Below are 20,318 nucleotides of genomic sequence, written 5' to 3'. Positions count from 1 at the left end.
CGACCGGCGGCGACGAGGCGAAGCGCGAGTGCCCGAGTCGACCCGAGCAGGCTTTTTTCACACTCACACTCGGCGCGTGTGTAGTGCAGTGGAGTATTATAATGGTAGGAATAATTAGTAGTAATCAAAAAATTTGTTATGGCAACTTTGAAACAAGGCGGCCATCTTGAATTTAGTATTGTGCCAGAGTCGGGGGGGCGGTGACATATTTTACCCGTCATCGTCCTACAGACAGTATAATTTTGTGATTTAGATAAAACGTTAAAATCAGTGTTTTAGAAGTTTATATTAGCGGTTTATGTCTGGACTGAACGTAATGATGGCGGGACAGACGATTAACGATAGGCTGCTCGCGGCTCGGCACAGTATCGCGGGCCAAGGATTAGCAAAGTCCGTATGCAAAGCGACAACGGAAGAAATGATTGCACCGAAAAAGAAACATTTAGATTGTGAGTAGTTTAGCTGGTTGTTTTCGTATAGTCAATAAAAACGTTTATCACTACGCCACGGCCAATGCAAATTTCTTTTTACATGACATTGGAATCTGGTCGATATTACATTTCGATACTTGACGTCTAGGCTCCGTGGCCTCCGTCATCAAAGAACACTGTCCGTGTTTTTGCAATAATGTAGTTCTGAAGCGGCACCACGATGAACCTTTACATAATTTTGTGTCGCGACCTGACACACATTCTCTATTATGTCATATTGCATAGACGGTAGGCACAGCGAACGAGTCCGTATTTACGAAAAAATTAATTGTACCCACTTATTAAAATTCATATAAGAATGTGCCAATCTATGTTACTCCTATAATATGCACTTCAATGTCTAAAATAAGTTCTATTCAATGCAGTAATGAGTAAACATGGACCTAAAACATCCTTTACTTACACAATTTGAGGTTACACTAAGAATTAGTACACAATATTGATAATGGACATCTCTTGTTTTAACTGTGCAGGAAAATATCGTGAGTATGCCTGAGGTTGTTTATAATGTTCTCAAAGGTGTGTGAAGTCAGCCAATCCCAACTTGGCCAGCGTGGTAGACCTTAGCCAAACCCTTCTCACTCTGAGAGGAGACCTGTGCTTAGTAGTAAGCCGGCGATGGGTGAATGACGATGGAAAACCATAATGAAGAAACTAGAAATAGCTATTCAATTCCTTTATCTAAATATATAAAAAGAAAAGGTGACTGACTGACTGATCTATCAACGCACAGCTCAAACTACTGGATGGATTGGGCTGAAATTTGGCATGCAAGATAGCTATTATGACTATCCACTAAGAAAGGATTTTTGAATATTCAACCCCTAAGGGGGTTAAATAGGGGTTTGAAATTTGTGTAGTCCATGCGGACTTATTGGGCATACAAGTCATCCAAAAAGCTAAGTCGCAAGCGCAAGCTAGTTTGCATATAAATGTGTTTAGTGGTAGATGCATCCGACTATTCGAAAGTACTTGTAAAAGTTTTTTTGAATGAAAAAGATTTTTATTTATTATTTATTTATTTATGTGACATACAGATGTTACAGTTTCTAAGATGAATTGACAAATTTTATTATTCTTGGGTTTATTTTAAATAATATTCTTTGAAAAAAAATTGATTTTGTTGTTGTTAATACATGAATTTTAATAATGTAAAATTGAAGAAGAAGAAGAAGAGAGAAGAAAAACGTTTATTTTTTAAAGCTGTATCACACATTACCAGTTAGGTTATCCCGGCGCCTCTAATACTTGAGTAGTAAAGTCAAAAGACCTCAAGTAGAAGAAGCGCCGGAATAAAGTATGTGATGTGTGACACAACCTGAAAAAAAAAGGTCCCTACTCAGCATAAATGCCATATGTCTTACACAAGTACAAAAACATACAGCGTTGGTTTTCAGTATGAACCCTGATTCGAGTGGCACCACGAAATTATTTTAATTGTACATATCTAATCTATCTATTCTATCTATTAATAATATATATAAATTCACACATATAATACTTACTTATATATATATATATATATATATATATATATATATATATATATATATATATATATAATTGGACACATCTATGCACATGCATAAGTTATACCCATTATGTAGCCTTAAATCATGTTACAAAAAAGAGTACTCCGCCACATGATCCTGAAATTCTACCTGTTTATCCAAAAGGATTTTTTTAAATTTAGGTTTGAATGAAAAATTGCTTTTTAAATTCCTTATTGGAGGTGGGATATTATTCCACCATTTAATTAGAATAATAAATTATTTTGAATGCGACTCCATGGCAGTTTGGAGCTACTGTACCCATAAACATAACATCAATTATAAATCAATCTATGCAAATAAATAAATGAATGAATAAGTATCAATATAGCCATATCAAAGCCGTATACACAGGACATATAAAACGATTATGCTGATTGGCCCTGGTTGGTAACTGGATGGAAGACCAGCGTTGGGGGTTTGAATTTGGCCCTTACATTTCCTCTGGTAAATTTACTCCACACAATGAAGTCACGAACATAAGCTAGTTTATAATAGGAAAGTTGACAGCCAATATTTGGCATCCTGAGGGCATTTGCTGACAGGTTTGATTGTCAGTACCTGAACCATTGTCATACGGTGCATGTGCTGACTAATCAGGCCTGTCTTAGATATAGTATTAGGTTTAGGTAAATAATAATAAGATTACTAACATTAGTTTATATTAGGTGTGTGTTATTTCTTACAAAAATATGATTGTGATTTATGGTCGAATTAAAGGATTTTTATTTTTATTTAATATTAGAGTTTATGGTCCTTGCAGCTAAAACCCATATTGGCACCGATTCTGTTGTCTTTCTCTAAACTAAATTTAGAGTATCTGCATTTTTTTCTTTTTAATATTTGCTAAAAAAGGATGTTACAAGAATGTTACATATAAAAACTCAAAATTTTAGTGCACAAACTTAAACAATAGGCTTGCGTCTGGCTAGTAGGTAATTAATAAAAAAAAATTACAAAAAAAATAAAAACCGACTTCGATACACAAACACTAAAAATTGAAAAATAATTTAATTTATTACCGAATATATTATGTATACAAGAGTTAATATAGTTCCATAATAATATTTTTTGGGGTTGGTGCCAATGAGGTGCCATTGTCGAGTCTCATAAAAATATGAAGTCTAGACGATTCGCGCAGCTAAAGCTAATTGGCACCGGCACCAAAAAGTATTATTATGGAACTATATTAACTCTTTAACTCTTGTATACATAATATATTCGGTAATAAATTAAATTATTTTTCAATTTTTAGTGTTTGTGTATCGACGTCGGTTTTTTTTGTAAAAAAAATTTATTTCACAATTTTTAGTGGCCCCATGGTATTAAAATATGCTATGCCTGGTTAAAAATCTACTGTTTACTAAGCTATTACACTGATCGCGAGAAATTTACTCTTATCCGTTGAGGAGTTTCATTATCTATCTTCGAAGATGTTCATCAGATCTTCACCAAATTTAAATGAGACCAACTTTGAAGTATACCCTTTCAAACAAAAAAAGAATTTTCAAAATCGGTCCAGGCGTCTTCGAGTAATCAGTTAACATACATTAAAAAAAAAAGATTCCGACGAATTGAGAACCTCCTCCTTTTTTTGAAGTCGGTTAAAAAGTTAATTAAGTAATTAGGTACTTTCCTTGACATAAATGCTGCTATTTGTTATTAATTCATCATTAATAAACAATTTAATGAGTAATACTTGATCATTATCTGTGTTATAATATTATGGTGAGGAAAACTTTGTTTCGTTTGTAATTATTTGATAAGCTTTGAGACTACTGAACCAATTTTAATAATTCTTTCACCATTAAAAACCTAATTAATCCACAAGTAACATAAGCCATATCCTTCATAGTCAACCTATCGCTGGCTCTACTGAGCATGGGTCTCCTTTTAGAATGAGAAGGGTTTTATCCATAGTCAACCATGCTGGCCAAGTGCCGATTGGCAAACTTCACACACTTTTGAGAACATTACAGAAAACTGTCTCACATGCAAGTTTTCTCACGATGTTTTCTTTCACCATTAAAGTAAGTGACACAATAATAGGGTCTTTGACTGTAAAAATAGAGTAATTTCTGCTGGAAAATATTTTTTATGTTAAAAAAATAAATAAAAAATTGTCGTTTACGCATTTTGACGTCATTATTCGCTTTCCGTATACCATAAAATTTATAATTTGTTATGTTAAAAATAAATAAAAATCAAGATTTTTTAAAATTATTAGTTATGAATTCTAGCCCCATAAACCACCGCTATACAAAAAATCACATTTTTATTACTACAGTCCAGGACCTATTGCTTAAAATGTGCATAAGTCTGAAAAGTTAGAGCCAAGTGGCCGGAATCGAACCCCAAACCCCCAACTGGGAGGCTGACGTTTTATCATCTGATAAATTAGCATATTAGCACTAACATTACACATTACATTATAACTAAGCATTTACAGTGCGACAAGGCTATCTTGGCGCGTGGCGAGAATCTGAACCAACGTTGCCGTCAAGTGTGCCCATTGTTCTTGTTTGAATATTCTAAGCCTTTGTTCTCTAACAACACCCCACTGTCAATGTCATTCAAGTGCCAAGAGAGCCTTGTCGCACTGTATAACCGGTTAACAGATCAGATGATAAACTTAAGTTAATCGAAATAACCTTTATCAATCAAAAATTTAATCAATTCGGTCACTAAAGGGCATTAACTATTAACTACACATGCCCCTACATGTTACTGTCCAAACTTACTACGACATTAGGGTTGGCAACTTGGCACAGAGCCGGTTTTCCCACATTTGTTGCTAGGAGGTCCCCCCTCAGTAACAACACAGTGAGGTGGACAAATCCCCGTCCTACTAACTAAATAATACAATACTAATTTCTTTATTGCGAATCTGGGTAAACAGTGGAGATGTTACAAAAACAAAAAGGTACAGCCAAATTCTGCCTATTCGCATGCAATATGTTATGGTATACCTAGTAATTTGTGCATAGTTTTGATAAATTTAGTCGCAGAGAAAGAAAAAAAAAGTTTTTTTTCGAGGTGAATTTAAAATTTTTACCCACAAAATAAGGGACATATATATTTTTTTTTATTATTATATATTTTCTAATGTTGTCAAATTAATCCCTATGAAAAATTTAAGATGAGATAAGTAAAATTGGGCTCTGTTTTCCAAGGTTACAGCCAATCTGTGTCAAGATATCCTATTACATGGTAGGTATTGGCAATTTTGAACATCGTAACCCTATACTCAATTGGTGGTATCACAAACAGTACGATAACACAGGAAGCGGCGCTGTCCGCTCGTTTATCAGTTTCGCTGCAATCACAAATTAATAAGCAACAGAATGTGACTGAACACATGGCTAGGCTATCTATTGTTACTAACCAGTTAACACTGATCAATCCATATTCTATATCCATATCCATCTTCTACTTGAAGTGCCGTATCCATCATCCATTTTCACGGTTTTGGAACCAAATAAATCAGCGCCACCTCTTAGATACTAATGAACGACCTGTTTGAAATCCAGACGTCACTGAGGTTGCATTGGTGCTAAAGCACCACATCGGTGCCATTTTGTTTTGTTCAATAGCCCTGTCCATACGAAGTAATATTTAAAGTCAATGGCCGTATCATATCGGAGATTGGCAATCATTAAGGCTATCTGCACCTTGGACGCTGCTGCGCGGAAAAGAGATCGGGTACTCTTCCCGTATTGTTGGCGTAAATTTTTTAGCCGCGATGTTGTTTTTCGGCCAGGTGGTCTTCTGCCCTGAATAATGAGCTGAAGGAGGTTGTTTATTTGCTATTTTTCATAATGTGGCCAAAGTACTCCAACTTCCGCACTTTTATGGTTTGCTTTAGCCTTTGTAGTACAGTGGCATTTTTGACCCAAGATATTCTCAACATTTTTCTGTATACCCACATTTCAAAAGCTTCTAACTTTTATATGAAGTCTTATAGAGATAGAGAGCCAGCGCGTGCCGGACCTTCGTTTGCTTATAAAAGCTCAGTTTCTCTGCGTATTGTCCCCAACACTGGGGGAAACGTTTGTTTGGATCATGGGGGCATTGGGAGATAACAGATAATAAAGGTGTAAAAATCTTAGGTCCAAGTTTAATTTTTTTGTATTTTCTTAGGAATAGTATTTATTGGAAATCACGTCATGCATTATCAGACATTTAAGACATTTAATAATAATAACGACATAGGACGGCCTATAGAAAGAAGCCATTGTCTTGTATTTATCTGCAAAAGTATCGTGTTGCATACTCAAGTAGGAAAATCACAGTCCTCCAATTCCCTTTAGCAGTTAGCTAGGTATTTGTAGGGGAGTTAGAAAATCGATACACTTTGGTCTGGTGTAAAAATAGTCTATTCGGAAATTCCCTTTTTATAATAGGCTAGGTCATTTAAATTTTACTGAACACTTTACCTACCTATTAGATATTAATTCAAATAAAACCGGCCAAGTGCGAATCGGACTCTCACACCAAGGGTTCCGTACCATCGCTAAAGACGATAATGAACATATTAACAAGTGCCCTCTGCTCATACATTAACGTGAAGCGGGTCAAGTGTGAACGGACAATAATGATTCTGTTGCCGTCACCTCGCGCTGCTGGCTCTGTGACCTTCAGCATCATTTCAATGTATCATTGTTTTCTCATTCATTTATAGGATTTTTGTTCAAAGACTAGGTGCCCACGAGCGCGACCGTGGTTTTAGGTTTTTAAAAATCCCGTGGGAACTTTTTTTATTGCGTGATAGACTTGCTTTTGACGACACTCATGTTTAAAAAAAGCAATGATGAGCTACCAGCGCTGTATGTTTTAAGGGTTCCGTACCTCAAAAGGTTCAGTTTGTTGTCTGTCTGTCTGTCTGTCAAGAAACCTATAGGGTATTTCCCGTTGACCTAGAATCATGAAATTTGGCAGGTAGGTAGGTCTTATAGCAGCATACATAAGGGGAAAAATCCAAAAAACCGTGAATTTGTGGTTACATCACGAAAGAAATGAAAATGTGTTAATCAACAAATAATTAGTATTTTCAACTTTCAGAGTAAGATTAATATACCTACCAAATGGAGTATCATAAATGAAAGGGCTTAACTTGTACATTCTTAAACAGATTTTTAGTAATGTTTTTGCATTATAGTTTTTGATTTAGTACATAATCAGAAATCATATTATAATTTTCAATTTGTATAAAAATGAAATATTAACCTTTAGCTGTTTTTTACCTAAATCGGTTATAATATTTTGTAGGTGTTTATTTTAATAGCGGAGCTATTAGGTTATTTGTGTAATAAACTAATAACATAAAACATGTTAAAATATGCAGCATTCGTCTCTTCTGCCGAGTTCTATACGAATGTATTTGAATGTCAGCGGCCTTGCCCCCAGCGATGCGAACTTATGACGTAACGTGATAAAGCCTAGGAAACTAGGTAAACACCATCTTGCCCTAATAACATTCAATTACTATGTCTAGCTTATCTTCTATATAATATAAAAATGAATCACTAAATGTGTTGATGATCGCAAATCTCGAGAACAGCTGAACCGATTTCGCTTATTCTTTTTTTATAATATTCCTTGAAGTACGAGGATGGGTCTTAAGGAGAGAAAAATTTAATTCAACCTTCCCATAATTTTCTAAACTCCACCCGAGCGAAGCCGGGGCAGGTCAGCTAGTTTATTATAACAATTGCAACTGCATACCAAAGTAAAAAGCTGAGTTAAGTTGATAAGATTACAGAACTCGCGCCTCGTCGCCACGCCACTCCGTCGGTGTGCCTTGCACTTTTGACTACAGTCTAGTCTAGTCTGAAACGTACCCCGACCAATAAGAAGTCTGCCAAGATCTTCTACATCCATACAACAATGACCAGCTTATGCTCGCAACTAGGGTTGCCAGGCGTCCGGATAAAGCCAGACATAGGTAGGCTTTTTGATTGCGTGTCCGGCCAAAATAAACGGTGTCCGGCTTGTCCGGCTTTTGTTAGGCTTTTTACATTTCGCAAACGAGCGTGGCCGAGCGCAAGAGAGTCAGCTGTTGGCCGCTCCCGCAGGCGGTAGTGCCGCCTGACAACAAGATTTATGACAATAATAAAAAAAGCTTGATTTTACATACAATTTTTTTGTCGTACCTACACAAAATCCGCAGTAATGTAGGGTGTCCGGCCTTTCTACCCAAATGTCCGGCTATTAGGTTTGGCGACCTGGCAATCCTACTCGCAACTTAGTCCGCGTGGACTAAATTTCAAACCCCCATTTAACCCACTTAGGGGTTGAATTTTGAAATCCTTTCTTACTGGGTACCCACTCTTTACAAAGAACACACCCTCCAAATTTCATGTGTCTAAGACCAACGGTTTGGCTGTGCGTTAATATATGTCAGTCTCACTTACCATCAGGTGAGATTGCAGTCAAGGGCTAACTTGTATCTGAATACAAAAAAAAAGTCAGTCAGTCAGTCAGGAGAATTTTATATATATACATACATAGATTCTACAATCGACGCAGCGATTTCTACACAAATAACGGAAAATCTCGGAAAGGTCGGAACTCGAAATGTCAAGTTAGATTACAGAATCCTCATAGGTACCTACAATCATAAGCAAATTACAAGTTTTTTTTTTCTTGTTTACAGATCTAGTCCACTGCACAAACGAGCCCAACGTGTCCATCCCACAGCTGGCCAACCTCCTAGTGGAGCGCACACAGAACACAAACTGGGTGGTGGTGTATAAATCCCTAATCACAGTTCACCATCTGTTAGCATATGGCAACGAGGTAAGATTTTTTTTTAATTTTTTCTTACTAGCTGACGCCCGCGACTTCGTCCGCGTGGCTTTAGGTATTTAACAATCCCGTGTGAACTCTTTGGTTTTCCTCTCCTCTCTCCTCACCTCTAACTTTTCAGAGTTATGTGAATTTTAAGTAATTAAATATCACTTGCTTCAACAGTGAAGGAAAACATCGTGAGGAAACCTGCATGCCTGAGAGTTCTCCATAATGTCCTCTAAAGTGTGTGAAGTCTACCAATCCGCACATGGCCAGCGTGGTAGACTATGGCCAAACTCTTCTCACTCTGAGAAGAGACCCGGAGGAGGATTACGTATCTCGCGACAGACGTAAATCTCGTGGTCATTGCTGTCAAACGTCACATGTAACAGCGGCTACAGAGAGAGCAGTAGCCACAAAGCAAAATAAGAAGAAGAAAGAGAGACAGCAAATCAACTGTCGCATTGCTATTGCTGTCGCTACTGCAACGTTTGACGTAATCACCCCGCCGCCGTGCTTTGTAGTGAGTCGGCGATGGGTTGATCATGATCATGATGAACAGTGTTGAAGAGTTCAGGATTTCGTTACACAATGCACGGGTGATCGCGCGTACAAAAATAGCGGCATTTTATTGACACAAGTGGTTATATTGACGAGATACGACCAACATAGTATCTGTGCCGTAATGGGTATGAAATTCTATATGGCGTGATGAGACGTATAGTCCGCGACAGGTCGAGATGGCAATCGGGGAGGGAACGCCCCGCACATACGCACAGCTCCCGCGCTAACTCGGTGCGGGCGAGCGCGGGTGACGTGCGGGTATGTAGGGCGTCCCTTCGCGTCATACCCCGATTGCCATCTCGACCTGTCGCGGACTATAGGTATTGCGATATTAAGATTTGATTGGAGCTACTTATGGCCATTCTGGCTTACTTAGTCTTGCAATCGATGTTTCTCGGACTCATCTCGTTTGGTTGGATCTGTGTAAAAAACCGGCAAAGTGCGAGTCAGACTTGCGCACCGAGGGTTCCGTACTAAACTCGTATTTTTCGACATTTTGAACGATAAATCAAAAACTATAATGCATAAAAACTAATAAAAATCTATTTTATAACGTACAGGTTGCCCTTTCATATGATACCCCACTTGGTATATTAATTATTAATCTCCATATCCACCTTCATCCATCATCTTCATCACATATTTTTGGGCGCAACATCCGCCATATTTATTTTATTCATTTAAAATGTAGCCTATGTCACCTGGACCATAACATTGAATCAATTGACACCTCATTCATCAAAATCGGCCCAGTAGTTTAGTCGCTACAGTGGAACACACATAAATACAAACCTACATACATACATACATAGAGTGCCAAAATCTTAACCCTTCCTCTTGGCTTTGCCGTAGTCGGGTAAAAAATATCTACGTCATCATAAGCTACCATACAAATAGTTCTATGTCTACTTCCGAACGTGTTTTCACGGACTCGGATCGGATGAGTGCGTAACCACCCTTAGTCGAGCCGTATGCAGAAAGATCTGGGAGCAGAAGGGTCGTAGAGGGTGGCATTTTAAGATGCGATAGCGGAGGCATGGAAACCGTAGGAGTTTTTATCAATTACTTTGACTGACCTTTGCCATCTCATTCTGAAGTATTCGCATAGAAAAAATAACACACAAAAGTAGGTACTTATCTGTTTTTATTTTCATAAACTTTTACATTTACTTACTTTTTAATTTCATAATCATATACCTACTTAGTACTATCGAAATCGATATTTAAAAAAACATCGATTACGATATTAAAATTTTCTCAAAAAATATCGATGTATCGGTACAATTTCTAATTTTTAAGTAGAGTTGTAGAAGTTCTCACGTGCCCTAAATATGAGACTTTTTCCATCTTAATGGTTTGCAAAACCAGAATTTCATTCATTCATGAAGCTTTGACAGCCTAGTGGTTAGGACGACCGCCTTCTAATCGGAGGTCGGGGGTTCGATTCCGGGCACGCACCTCTAACTTTTCGAAGTTATGTGCGTTTTAATTAATTAAATACCAAATATCGTGAGGAAGCCTGCATGCCTGAGAGTTCTTTATAATGTTCTCAAAGATGTGTGAAGTCTACCAATTCGCACATGGCCAGCGTGGTAGACTATGGCCAAAACCCTTCTCACTCTGAGAGAAGACCCGTGCTCTGTAGTGAGCCGGCGATGGGTTGATCATGATGATGATGATGAGAACTTCATTCATACGAGACTTTGTGAGTAAGATAAAATTTCACAATAACTCGATAAAGTGTTTCCAATCCGATTCATTACGTACTTGGCTGCTTTTCAATGGAAGGCGGAATATCTCAAATTGAATATTGTAAAGAAATCTTTTACCTATTATACCTTTTGATGAACTCTCATTGACAGTCAGGTGTCATCGATTCCTGGTTGAATCAATTTGGATTTTTTATTATTTACTAGCTGATGCCCGCGACCTCGCACGCGTGTATTTAGGTTTTTAAAAATTAAGTGGCAACTCTTTAATTTTCCAGGATAAAAGTAGCCTAGTCACTCTCCAGGTCTTAAACTATACCCATGCAAAAAATCACGTCGATCCGTTGCGACGTGATTGAAGGACAAACCAACAAACAAACACACTTTCGCATTTATAATAGGGGGAGTGATTCAGATACAGATTAGCCCTTGACTGCAATCTCACCTGGTGGTAAGTGATGATGCAGTCTAAGATGGAAGCGGGCTAACCCGGTATGTGTATGGCAGTTTTTATTACCGCGCCCCTGTGGTTTCTACACGGCATCGTATCGGAACGCTAAATCGCTTGGTCTGCCACCTTTACCGTTAGGGTGGTAGCCGCCTCTCACCAGACCAGACCAGAAATTAAGAAATCTCGCGAAGTCGCGCGCATAAGCTAGTCTATATATATATATATATAAAAGGAAAAGGTGACTGACTGACTGATCTATCAACGCACAGCTCAAACTACTGGACGGATCGGGCTGAAATTTGGCATGCAGATAGCTATTATGACGTGGCATCCGCTAAGAAAGGATTTTTGAAAATTCAACTCCTAAGGGTGAAATAGGGGTTTGAAATTTTGTAGTCCACGCGGACGAAGTCGCGAGCATAAGCTAGTTAAGTATAAAATTCCAAACCCCTGCCGTGAACCGTTCCCGGGGATTCCATGAAAGTCATATTTTGTAACCAATTTTTGATTAATAAATATTCATTTCATTTCACATGCATTCATCTCATTTCACTCATTCACAAGTTGGTTACAAGCAAGAGAAATATTCGGAAATGCAATACTTATCGGTTTGAATGGAAAAATTTATTGCCATAGCGTATGGCGTGTAATTTGTTTTGAGAGAATAATATGACTGTTGCCAAACGCTTTGAGAAATCATTACAATTTACAGGACATTATGAAAGCCTGAGTTTCTATTGTATTTAGGATTGAGCTATAATAATGTAGCGTTTGTTTCACCATTTTGGCAAACGTCGATTTGTTTCCTTTTACTATTGACTAGCTTATGGCCGCGACTTCGTCCGCGTGGAGTATTATGTGTTACTATTTTCGATGATGTTCGCATGTATATAAGGTATTTGTATATAAGGTATTTGGCTGTACTTACCACAATGTATGACTAAGAACCATTGTAAACCCAAATAAGCAATATATAATTTGATTTGATTTGATTTGATATACGTTATATGTTTGGAACCCTCGTAGCTTTAGTTTTAAGTACGTATTAATTATCACCACTTTATCATCTTACAAATAAAAAATTTGACAATCAGGAAGCGTAAAATTCTGAATAAATAATTTGAGTTTGAGTTTGAGTATAGAATTAGATGATGTTCGCGACTTCGTCCGCGTGTATTTAAATTTTTTAAACCCTGTAGGAACTCAGCTCCGGGATAAATAGTAGTGTGACATACACTCTCTAGGTCCTCGACTATACCTACTCCTCTTGTCCTTATCCCACGCTACATGGGGTCGGCACTAGATGTTTTTTTTTAGATTCATATACAAGTTAGCCCTTGACTACAATCTCACCTGGTGGTAAGTGATGATGCAGTCTAAAATGGAAGCGGGCTAACCTGGAAGGAGTATGGTAGTTTTTATTAAACCCATGCCCCTTTGGTTTCTACACGGCATCGTACCGGAACGCTTAATCGCTTGGCGACACGGCTTTACTGGTAGGATGGTAACTAACCAGATTCCAAGCCTCCCACCAGACCAGATCAGAAATTTAGAAATTATAAAATTCCAAATCCCTACCAGGAATCGAACCGAGGATCTCCCACTAATAAGACCACAGTGCTTACCACTGCGCCAGGGAGGCGTACTGTTTTCTCCTTCCACTTACTTCTATAATCTGTCAATGCATTATCCACCTCTTTTACATGCATATCCCCTTTTAAGCAATCCATCCACGTTTTCTTTGGTCCAAATTAAATTTCCTCTATTTCCTTTCGCATTATAATATAAGTAGTTACTAAGCACTTATGCACTTATTTATGTATATGTAAATACTTATTGAATTATCGTTATTTTTTTTCTCTTTTCAGAGGTTCACACAATACTTAGCGTCGAGTAATTCCACATTTCAATTAAGTAATTTTCTCGATAAAAGCGGAGTACAAGGTATGTGTTATTTTACTGTATTTAATTATTACATAAAATATAAAAGTAACAAAAATAAAAATAAAAATTAATAAAATTAACAGACCGTAAAATTCACTACTTTTATTAAGTATACCTACTTAAATATTAAGTTAATTGAATAGCCTTAAGAGTTTTTAATAATAGTACTTACTAATACTATTAGCTACTTTAATTAATAATAATTAGTCAATTAATGCTGCAAATAAAATGCCTAATGGTAGAGGTTGTCTCGAAGATACATATCTTCAAGACATAGACAATAGACATAGTCTAGACTCCATATTAGGCTGTATTTAATCTCTTGCCAGCAGGTCTAATTGCAGCCAAGCGCTAATCAATAAATTTAAAAAGTAACGTTTGCTCTATATTATGGTACTTACTATACTATAATAATTTTACAAAAAAGAAAATATTAATTTTGTAAATTAAAAAAATCATATCGTAGGTACTTACCGAGTTGAATTATCTAGATTGTGAATTGAATTCCGTGCCTCCTGAATTTGGGCACTGAAGTCAGTAATTAAAATAGTAAGTACTTAGTTAATTTTATTTATCAGTGCAAAATCTATGCGGGAGGTAAAACGTAACTTTACAAATAACAAAATCCATAAGTATCCCAAAATTCTAAAATAAATCCAAAATACTAAAATGCCACAAGTCAGGGTTTAACCTCGTTTTAGACTAACTACCGTTTCAGTGAACTTGGCAAGATCAAAAGTAGGGAAATATGTTCCCCGCTCCAGCCGACCTCGTTTGTAGCGGGTCACATCCAGCTTGTATCGTGCTGTAACAAGCTGGCTTATGTCATTTGAACATTTCAGTAAATTTTTAAAGAATATTAGTCATGCAAATGACTAATATGTATTCCCCTTTCCTCTCCAACTAAGCGTCATAAGCTTGTGCTTGGAGTAGGTACGACAATAGTGCAACGGGCGGGGTTTGAACCGTCGACCTTTCGGTTTGCCTTTAAAACTGGCTGATAAAGCTTCCCAATAAATATAAACCATTTTTTATTTTAGTTTACTCTCTCGAGTAACCCGACAGGTAATTTAAGATCATTATCCTGATTTTTAGTCAAAATCTTTAGCTACAACTCCCGCAAATTGCTAATGCGCGTGGCCGCCATTTAAGTGACGTCAGCACTAGACTGAAGTTTCGAGCTGATGGTGTATTTTTATTACGGCTGCCGTCAAAATGACGTAGCTGTCAAACATTGTTGCTGCAGATTGCAGTCAAGCGCTAGTCTATAAATAAATAAAAAACTTATAGGCATTTACTTTCTCCCCACGTATTCTAGAAATACCATGGTGTCATACCCAGCAGACACGTTTAATGAAAAATAGTGCGCCCGTCTAGTCTCGAGCCTTTGCCAAGTCACTGGCGCCCGCGTTGGCCATTGTGCTTGGCAATTATTATACTGACCTGACCTTAGGGGTCGTTGACACGCTCTGACCCCGTAAACGCACGTGTTCACATCCTTTTATCTATGAACACTATTTATTCCTTAGTATTTCATCATCATGATCAACCCATTACCGGCCCACTACTGAGCAAGGATCTCCTCTCACAGTGAGAAGGGTTTAGGCCATAGTCTACCACGCTGGCCCAAAGAATTGACAGACTTTACACACCTTTGAGAACTCTCAGGCAAGCAGGTTCCCTCACGATGTTTTCTTTCACCGTTAAAGCAAGTGATATTTAATTGTTTTAAAAACATTTAAATATCTTACCTTAGTATTTACTAGCTCCCTAAGGCTTGTGATAGAAAGATTGTGATACCAATCCGCACTTGAACAGCCTGGTAGGATACTGGTCCGCCTAGATTTAGGTTTTTAAAAACCCCGTGAGAAGTTTTCGATTTTCCGGGATAAACCTTTTTCACTCTCTCTCATGCGAAAAATCCCGTCAATCCGTGGCTGTGTTGCGACGTGATTGAAGGACAAACCAAAACAACAAACAACCACACTTGCATTTATATGGGTAGTGATAGTAATCTTATCTACAACCATCGCAACAAACTTAACCCTGAAATAATCAGTATGTACACATTGATGATTCAAATACATATTTCAGGTGAGGAATAAGACAAAGACTTTAAAAACTTGGCGCATCTGTGTAAATATTTCACATTTGTATCAATATACGAAAAATCGCACTGTAACCTTCTTTTATTATGACGTAGGCATCCGCTAAGAAAGAATTTTTGAAAAAACATAAGCTAGTTATTTTATAAAAGCTGAAAGTTTCTCTGTGTATTGATTATTCCCAACACAGGGATGAACGATCTGCGACTATGAAGTTTAAAGTTTTATAAAGTAACAAAGGTCTGGCCCTAGCTGGCTCGTAGGCCGATACGACCACAAATAAAAACCACAGACTACTTAGAAAAATAGCATGAACATTTTAGCAATTAGCAAAGTTAAAATAGGCTATTAAATCTCATTAGAGGATTTCCTTATAGCTCTATCATATAAGTAAGTCTATACTAGAACAATTTTAGCGCCATAATTACAATTATGTCTGTAGTCTGAGTATCTACTCATAGAACGAGTACAAACAATATAATAACAGTCGTTATGCAATTAATGAGTCATTGAATCCTCGCTGACGGGCTGATCCGGTGTTACCGGAATCGCGTTACAATAATACGCTACAATGTATTTTATCTCCTAATGATTTCAGTTATTGTGCCTGGAAATTAGTAAAGGCTTAGGCATACACAACGCGTGACGGCAGTGAACTTTAATTAAAGGTAGACTTCCGTGGGTCGCGGCCGAAGCTACATGCGCCCGCTACAGACGGGACAATACCAAACACTATGAAAGTTTATAGCGTCATTCAGTCGCACACGTTTCACGCAAGACACTTGGAAGCGGCGCTATAAGTCCAAGTCAAAGTCAAATGAATGAATTAACATAAGTTTTATGGTTATGCTGTATGTTTTCTTTTTGTAATAAAAAAAAAGATTTATTCAAAACTAGCTGATGCCCGCGACTAAGTCCGCGTGGATTTAGGTTTTTTAAATCCCGTGGGAACTGTTTGATTTTCCGGGATAAAAAGAAGCCTATGTCAATTTCCTGGTCTTTGACTATACCCATGCAAAAAATCACGTTGATCCGTTGCTCCGTTGCGACGTGATTTAAGGACAAACCAACAATCAAACACACTTTCGCATTTATAATAGGGGCAGTGATAGGTAACATGTTACTTTCATGTTACTCTCATAGATTTTCAGTGTTTAGTATAGTCACTTTGGCCGCGACCCACTGAAGACTACCTTAAACGCGGCTTCTAGAAGTTGTAAATCAACTGGCCGAATGCGTTCAAAATGCGTAGAGACCGCTCTTCATTCGCTCCGCAACAGCTCCTAACGCCTCACGCAACAATAGTGGCTGTATACTTTCGCGCTTTGTCGCCTTCGACGTCACGGTGTTAATTTTTTGTCCGTGACAAAGGGGCATTCGTAAAAAATGCTGAGTTCCAGCAAAATTCGCGAGCAAATTCACGCCCCGGATTCGCGCTAGAACGGCATTCTTCGCACGTCAGTGATGTTGCGCTTTGTCTGGCCAAGCCCTTAACTGTATTGTTTTTTTTTATTTGAACTGTAATATCAATTGAAATGATAGATTATAATATCATATTTTTTTATGTTTACGATCTATATTAATAAACAACTTTAGTTAGATATAGGATTCATTCAGTACATTGTATGCTAACAATTACAGATTTGTAAATAAGAAGTAAGGAATATATTTTAGAGATCTTTCACTTTATATATTAAAAACGTCTTAGATATCACTTACTATTTGGTGTAAAATATACGTACGTGAAAATAATAAAATATTTCGTAAATATTTCAAGTATCAAAATTGCATGGCACAGTATCTTACTGGTTCCGGGCACAAAGTTATGCAAAGCCAAAAAAACAATTGCACATTAATTGACTACTTATATTTTTTTGAAATAATTTTAGGAACTTAATTATAAGAGGTAATACTTCGTAGACAAAACCTTGGTGGCAAGTTGTTGTAGCATTCTTCTTTTAAAAAAAATAGTTTTTGAAAATCGCCTGTTTTTTAGCGATAACTCAAAAACTACTTTTTGAAGTTTTTAGAGATAGGGCGGCAGAAATGTCAACTTAAGTTACTTATAGAATTGTACTACTACTATATTTAGCCTACTGTATACTACACTATGTACTCTATACTATAGTACGTGACAGGCCGAGATGGCAACCGGGGAGGGAACACCCCGCACGCCGCGCTAACCCGGTGCTGGCGAGCGCGGGTGACGTGCGGGTGTGCGGGGCGTCCCTCCGCCTCATACCCCGATTGCCATCTCGGCTTGTCGCGGACTATACGTACCTCCATTTTGTATGACAGCCACTACGAATCTACTATATTTTCTTACAAAAAAATCTTTTCAACCATCTACCCTACTTGTATTATATTCTAATTTCTAACTGATATTAATTTCTTATCGCAACCGGAAAGGCGCGGCCGGCGCTCGAATCGGTGAGTTAACAGAAACAATTTGGCCGGCTTTTGTCACATGTGTATTGTTTAGCGGGACACGCTTTTGTGGATGTGGGTGCAAAATTGCAAATGTCTTTAGTTTTGCACTGTTTTTTTGTTGTTTTTGGAATCATCTATCCACTATATCACAGAAATTCTACAGCTTCTCCAATATTTGTAGAACCTATGTACTTTGGCAATGTAAAACGAGACAGATTTATGTCTCTGACATTAATTCTATCTCATATTGAGATCTATAGAGTGCACTTTGCTCAGACGTAAGTTTCAGTAAAAACGAGACTGATTTATGTCTCTGACATCAAATCTATCTCATGACTCTAATGTTGAGATCTATAGAGCGGACTTTGATTATGCTCATCCTTAAGTCTCAGTTATAAAGTGACTGATTTGTCTCTAACATAAGTCTGTCTCGTTTATTGCTCGTGTTCAGATAGGTAAGTTTACAGAAACAATATGGCCGGCTTTCACCTAAAATGTGCTCGTATTGTTTAACGGGATACGCTTTTGTGGATGTGGGTGCAAAATTGCAAATGTCTTTAGTTTTGCACTGATTTTTTGCAAAAATTCTACAGCTTCCTGGTCCCTTCAAGGCGGATATTTATAGTACAGCGTACTTTGACGGTGTTCAGACTTAAGTTTCAGTTAAAACGAGACAGATTTATGTGTCTGACATAAAACTGTCTCATTTTAACTCTACAGCTGAGATCTATAGTGTGCACTTTGACTTTACTCAGTCGTAAGTTTCAGGTAGAACGGGACTATTTGTCTTTAACATATCTGTCTTATAATAATTCTAAGATTAAGATCTGTAGAGCGTACTTTGACTTTGCTCAGACTTAAGATTGAGTTAAGACGAGACCAATTTATGTGAGAGATATAGTACTGTCTCTTTTTAACTCTGTCTTAAGTCTAAGCTACGTGTAAGTCAGAGTGTACTCTATAGATCTATAGAGCGCGCTTTGAAAAGAAAGAAAGAAAGATTTTTTTACTTTGCTCAGACAAAAACGAGACGGATGTATGTTTCATAACTTGTCTTAACTCCTTTTTTTAACTCTAAGCAAAGTCAGTCAAAGGGCGCACTATAGATCTCATAGAGCCTTTGCGCACTACGACTTTTTGACGCGCAGTACATTAATCACTATACCGTAACGTAGAACGTCACAATGTTTTTTGTTTTTGTTTGTAGGCATGTATTTGCTTGCCATTTCATTTCTCGGTTACTCGTTCTCAAGGAAAACAAATGTTGAAGAATGGGGTTAGATTTTTGTGCTATCATTTTCACAAAAAAAAAATCCATATCGTCAGTTTAATGAAAGAAATCATTAATTGGAGAACATCATCAATAACGATATACAACTACAACTATGAACTCGTCTATATACCGGGTGTAACCAGAATGCTAGCAAAAGTTTAAGCGTTATTGTTATACTACCTAAACACAATCCAATACCAATAACCATTTGCCTCAATTTGTAGTTTTAGTATTTTATAACACGCAATGTATAGCATGCAAAACTTTGGTCAACGCCCCACCTACGACGCGGCATTGACTCCGAGTTGCCTACTTATTCAACTTTCGTTGACCTCTAGCGTCAGTCAGATGTTTTATCTGCAATATATGGTGAACTTTTACAAAATATAGGATTTATTTTTTTCGCGATTTTTTTTTGAGGGATCATATCAGTAATCATCAATACTATCACCTGTCTTCGTTTTTGCCAGCGTTCTGGTGTATAGAACTTGAGTTCATAGTTGTTGTAAAGTGTACTTTATGATTTTTGCTATTTAATGAGTTCTTGCAGTACCTAAACTGACGATATTGGAAATGTGTAAAGGTAGTGTAAGCTTCAAAAAAATGTAATTTAGTTAGTATTTGAACGCACTACGGTTTATTCCTGCGACGCCCGACGGTTAGTAACAGTAAATATCGGTTGTAGAAACCATGCACTGGTGATAAAAACGGTCCACGGTTTCAACAGAGAGAGAGAGAGAGAGAGAGGTTTGCTTGTCGTTCGTCGTCAACTAATAGACGTCCACTGCTGGACATTTCAAACGCCGCGATCTCCATTTAGCGGCTCCCAGCGATTTGTTTGATATCTGTCTACCTAGGAGGAGAGTCTGCCAACGCTGCGTTTACCGCTGCAAGGTACCTTGCATCCAATGGAAAGCCTTGGAGAGTGCCAGGGTTACTTCTCTTAAAAAAAAAATTGAAGCTCAAAATCGCACGGCTAAAACACGACCGTAATTAACCGTAGTGCGTTCTA

The 20,318-nt window shown here is 37.5% G+C and overlaps 1 protein-coding gene across 14 annotated transcripts in view; it reads left to right on the top strand.

The window, feature by feature from the left end:
- The first annotated feature begins 166 nt into the window (after nt 1–166).
- The window catches only part of lap (phosphatidylinositol-binding clathrin assembly protein lap), a 45,723-nt gene continuing 25,571 nt past the window's right edge, over nt 167–20,318 (top strand). For 5 of the 14 annotated variants that reach the window (XM_034979993.2, XM_069505896.1, XM_034979991.2 and 2 more), the window contains exons 1-4: nt 168–449; nt 8,697–8,839; nt 13,423–13,498; nt 18,013–18,033. In XM_034979993.2, coding sequence (XP_034835884.1) covers nt 299–449; nt 8,697–8,839; nt 13,423–13,498; nt 18,013–18,033 — 391 coding nt within the window. In that variant the 5' untranslated portion in view covers nt 168–298. Of the gene's footprint in view, nt 450–8,696; nt 8,840–13,422; nt 13,499–18,012; nt 18,034–20,318 lie in introns of all 14 variants that reach the window. The other 9 variants (XM_034979996.2, XM_034979988.2, XM_034979994.2 and 6 more) reach the window with 4 other exon arrangements.

This window comes from Maniola hyperantus, chromosome 21 (genome assembly GCF_902806685.2).
Source record: "Maniola hyperantus chromosome 21, iAphHyp1.2, whole genome shotgun sequence".
NCBI lineage: Eukaryota > Metazoa > Arthropoda > Insecta > Lepidoptera > Nymphalidae > Maniola > Maniola hyperantus.
The sequence above is the reverse complement of the archived record's forward strand: the minus strand, read 5'-3'. Positions and strand labels throughout refer to the sequence as shown.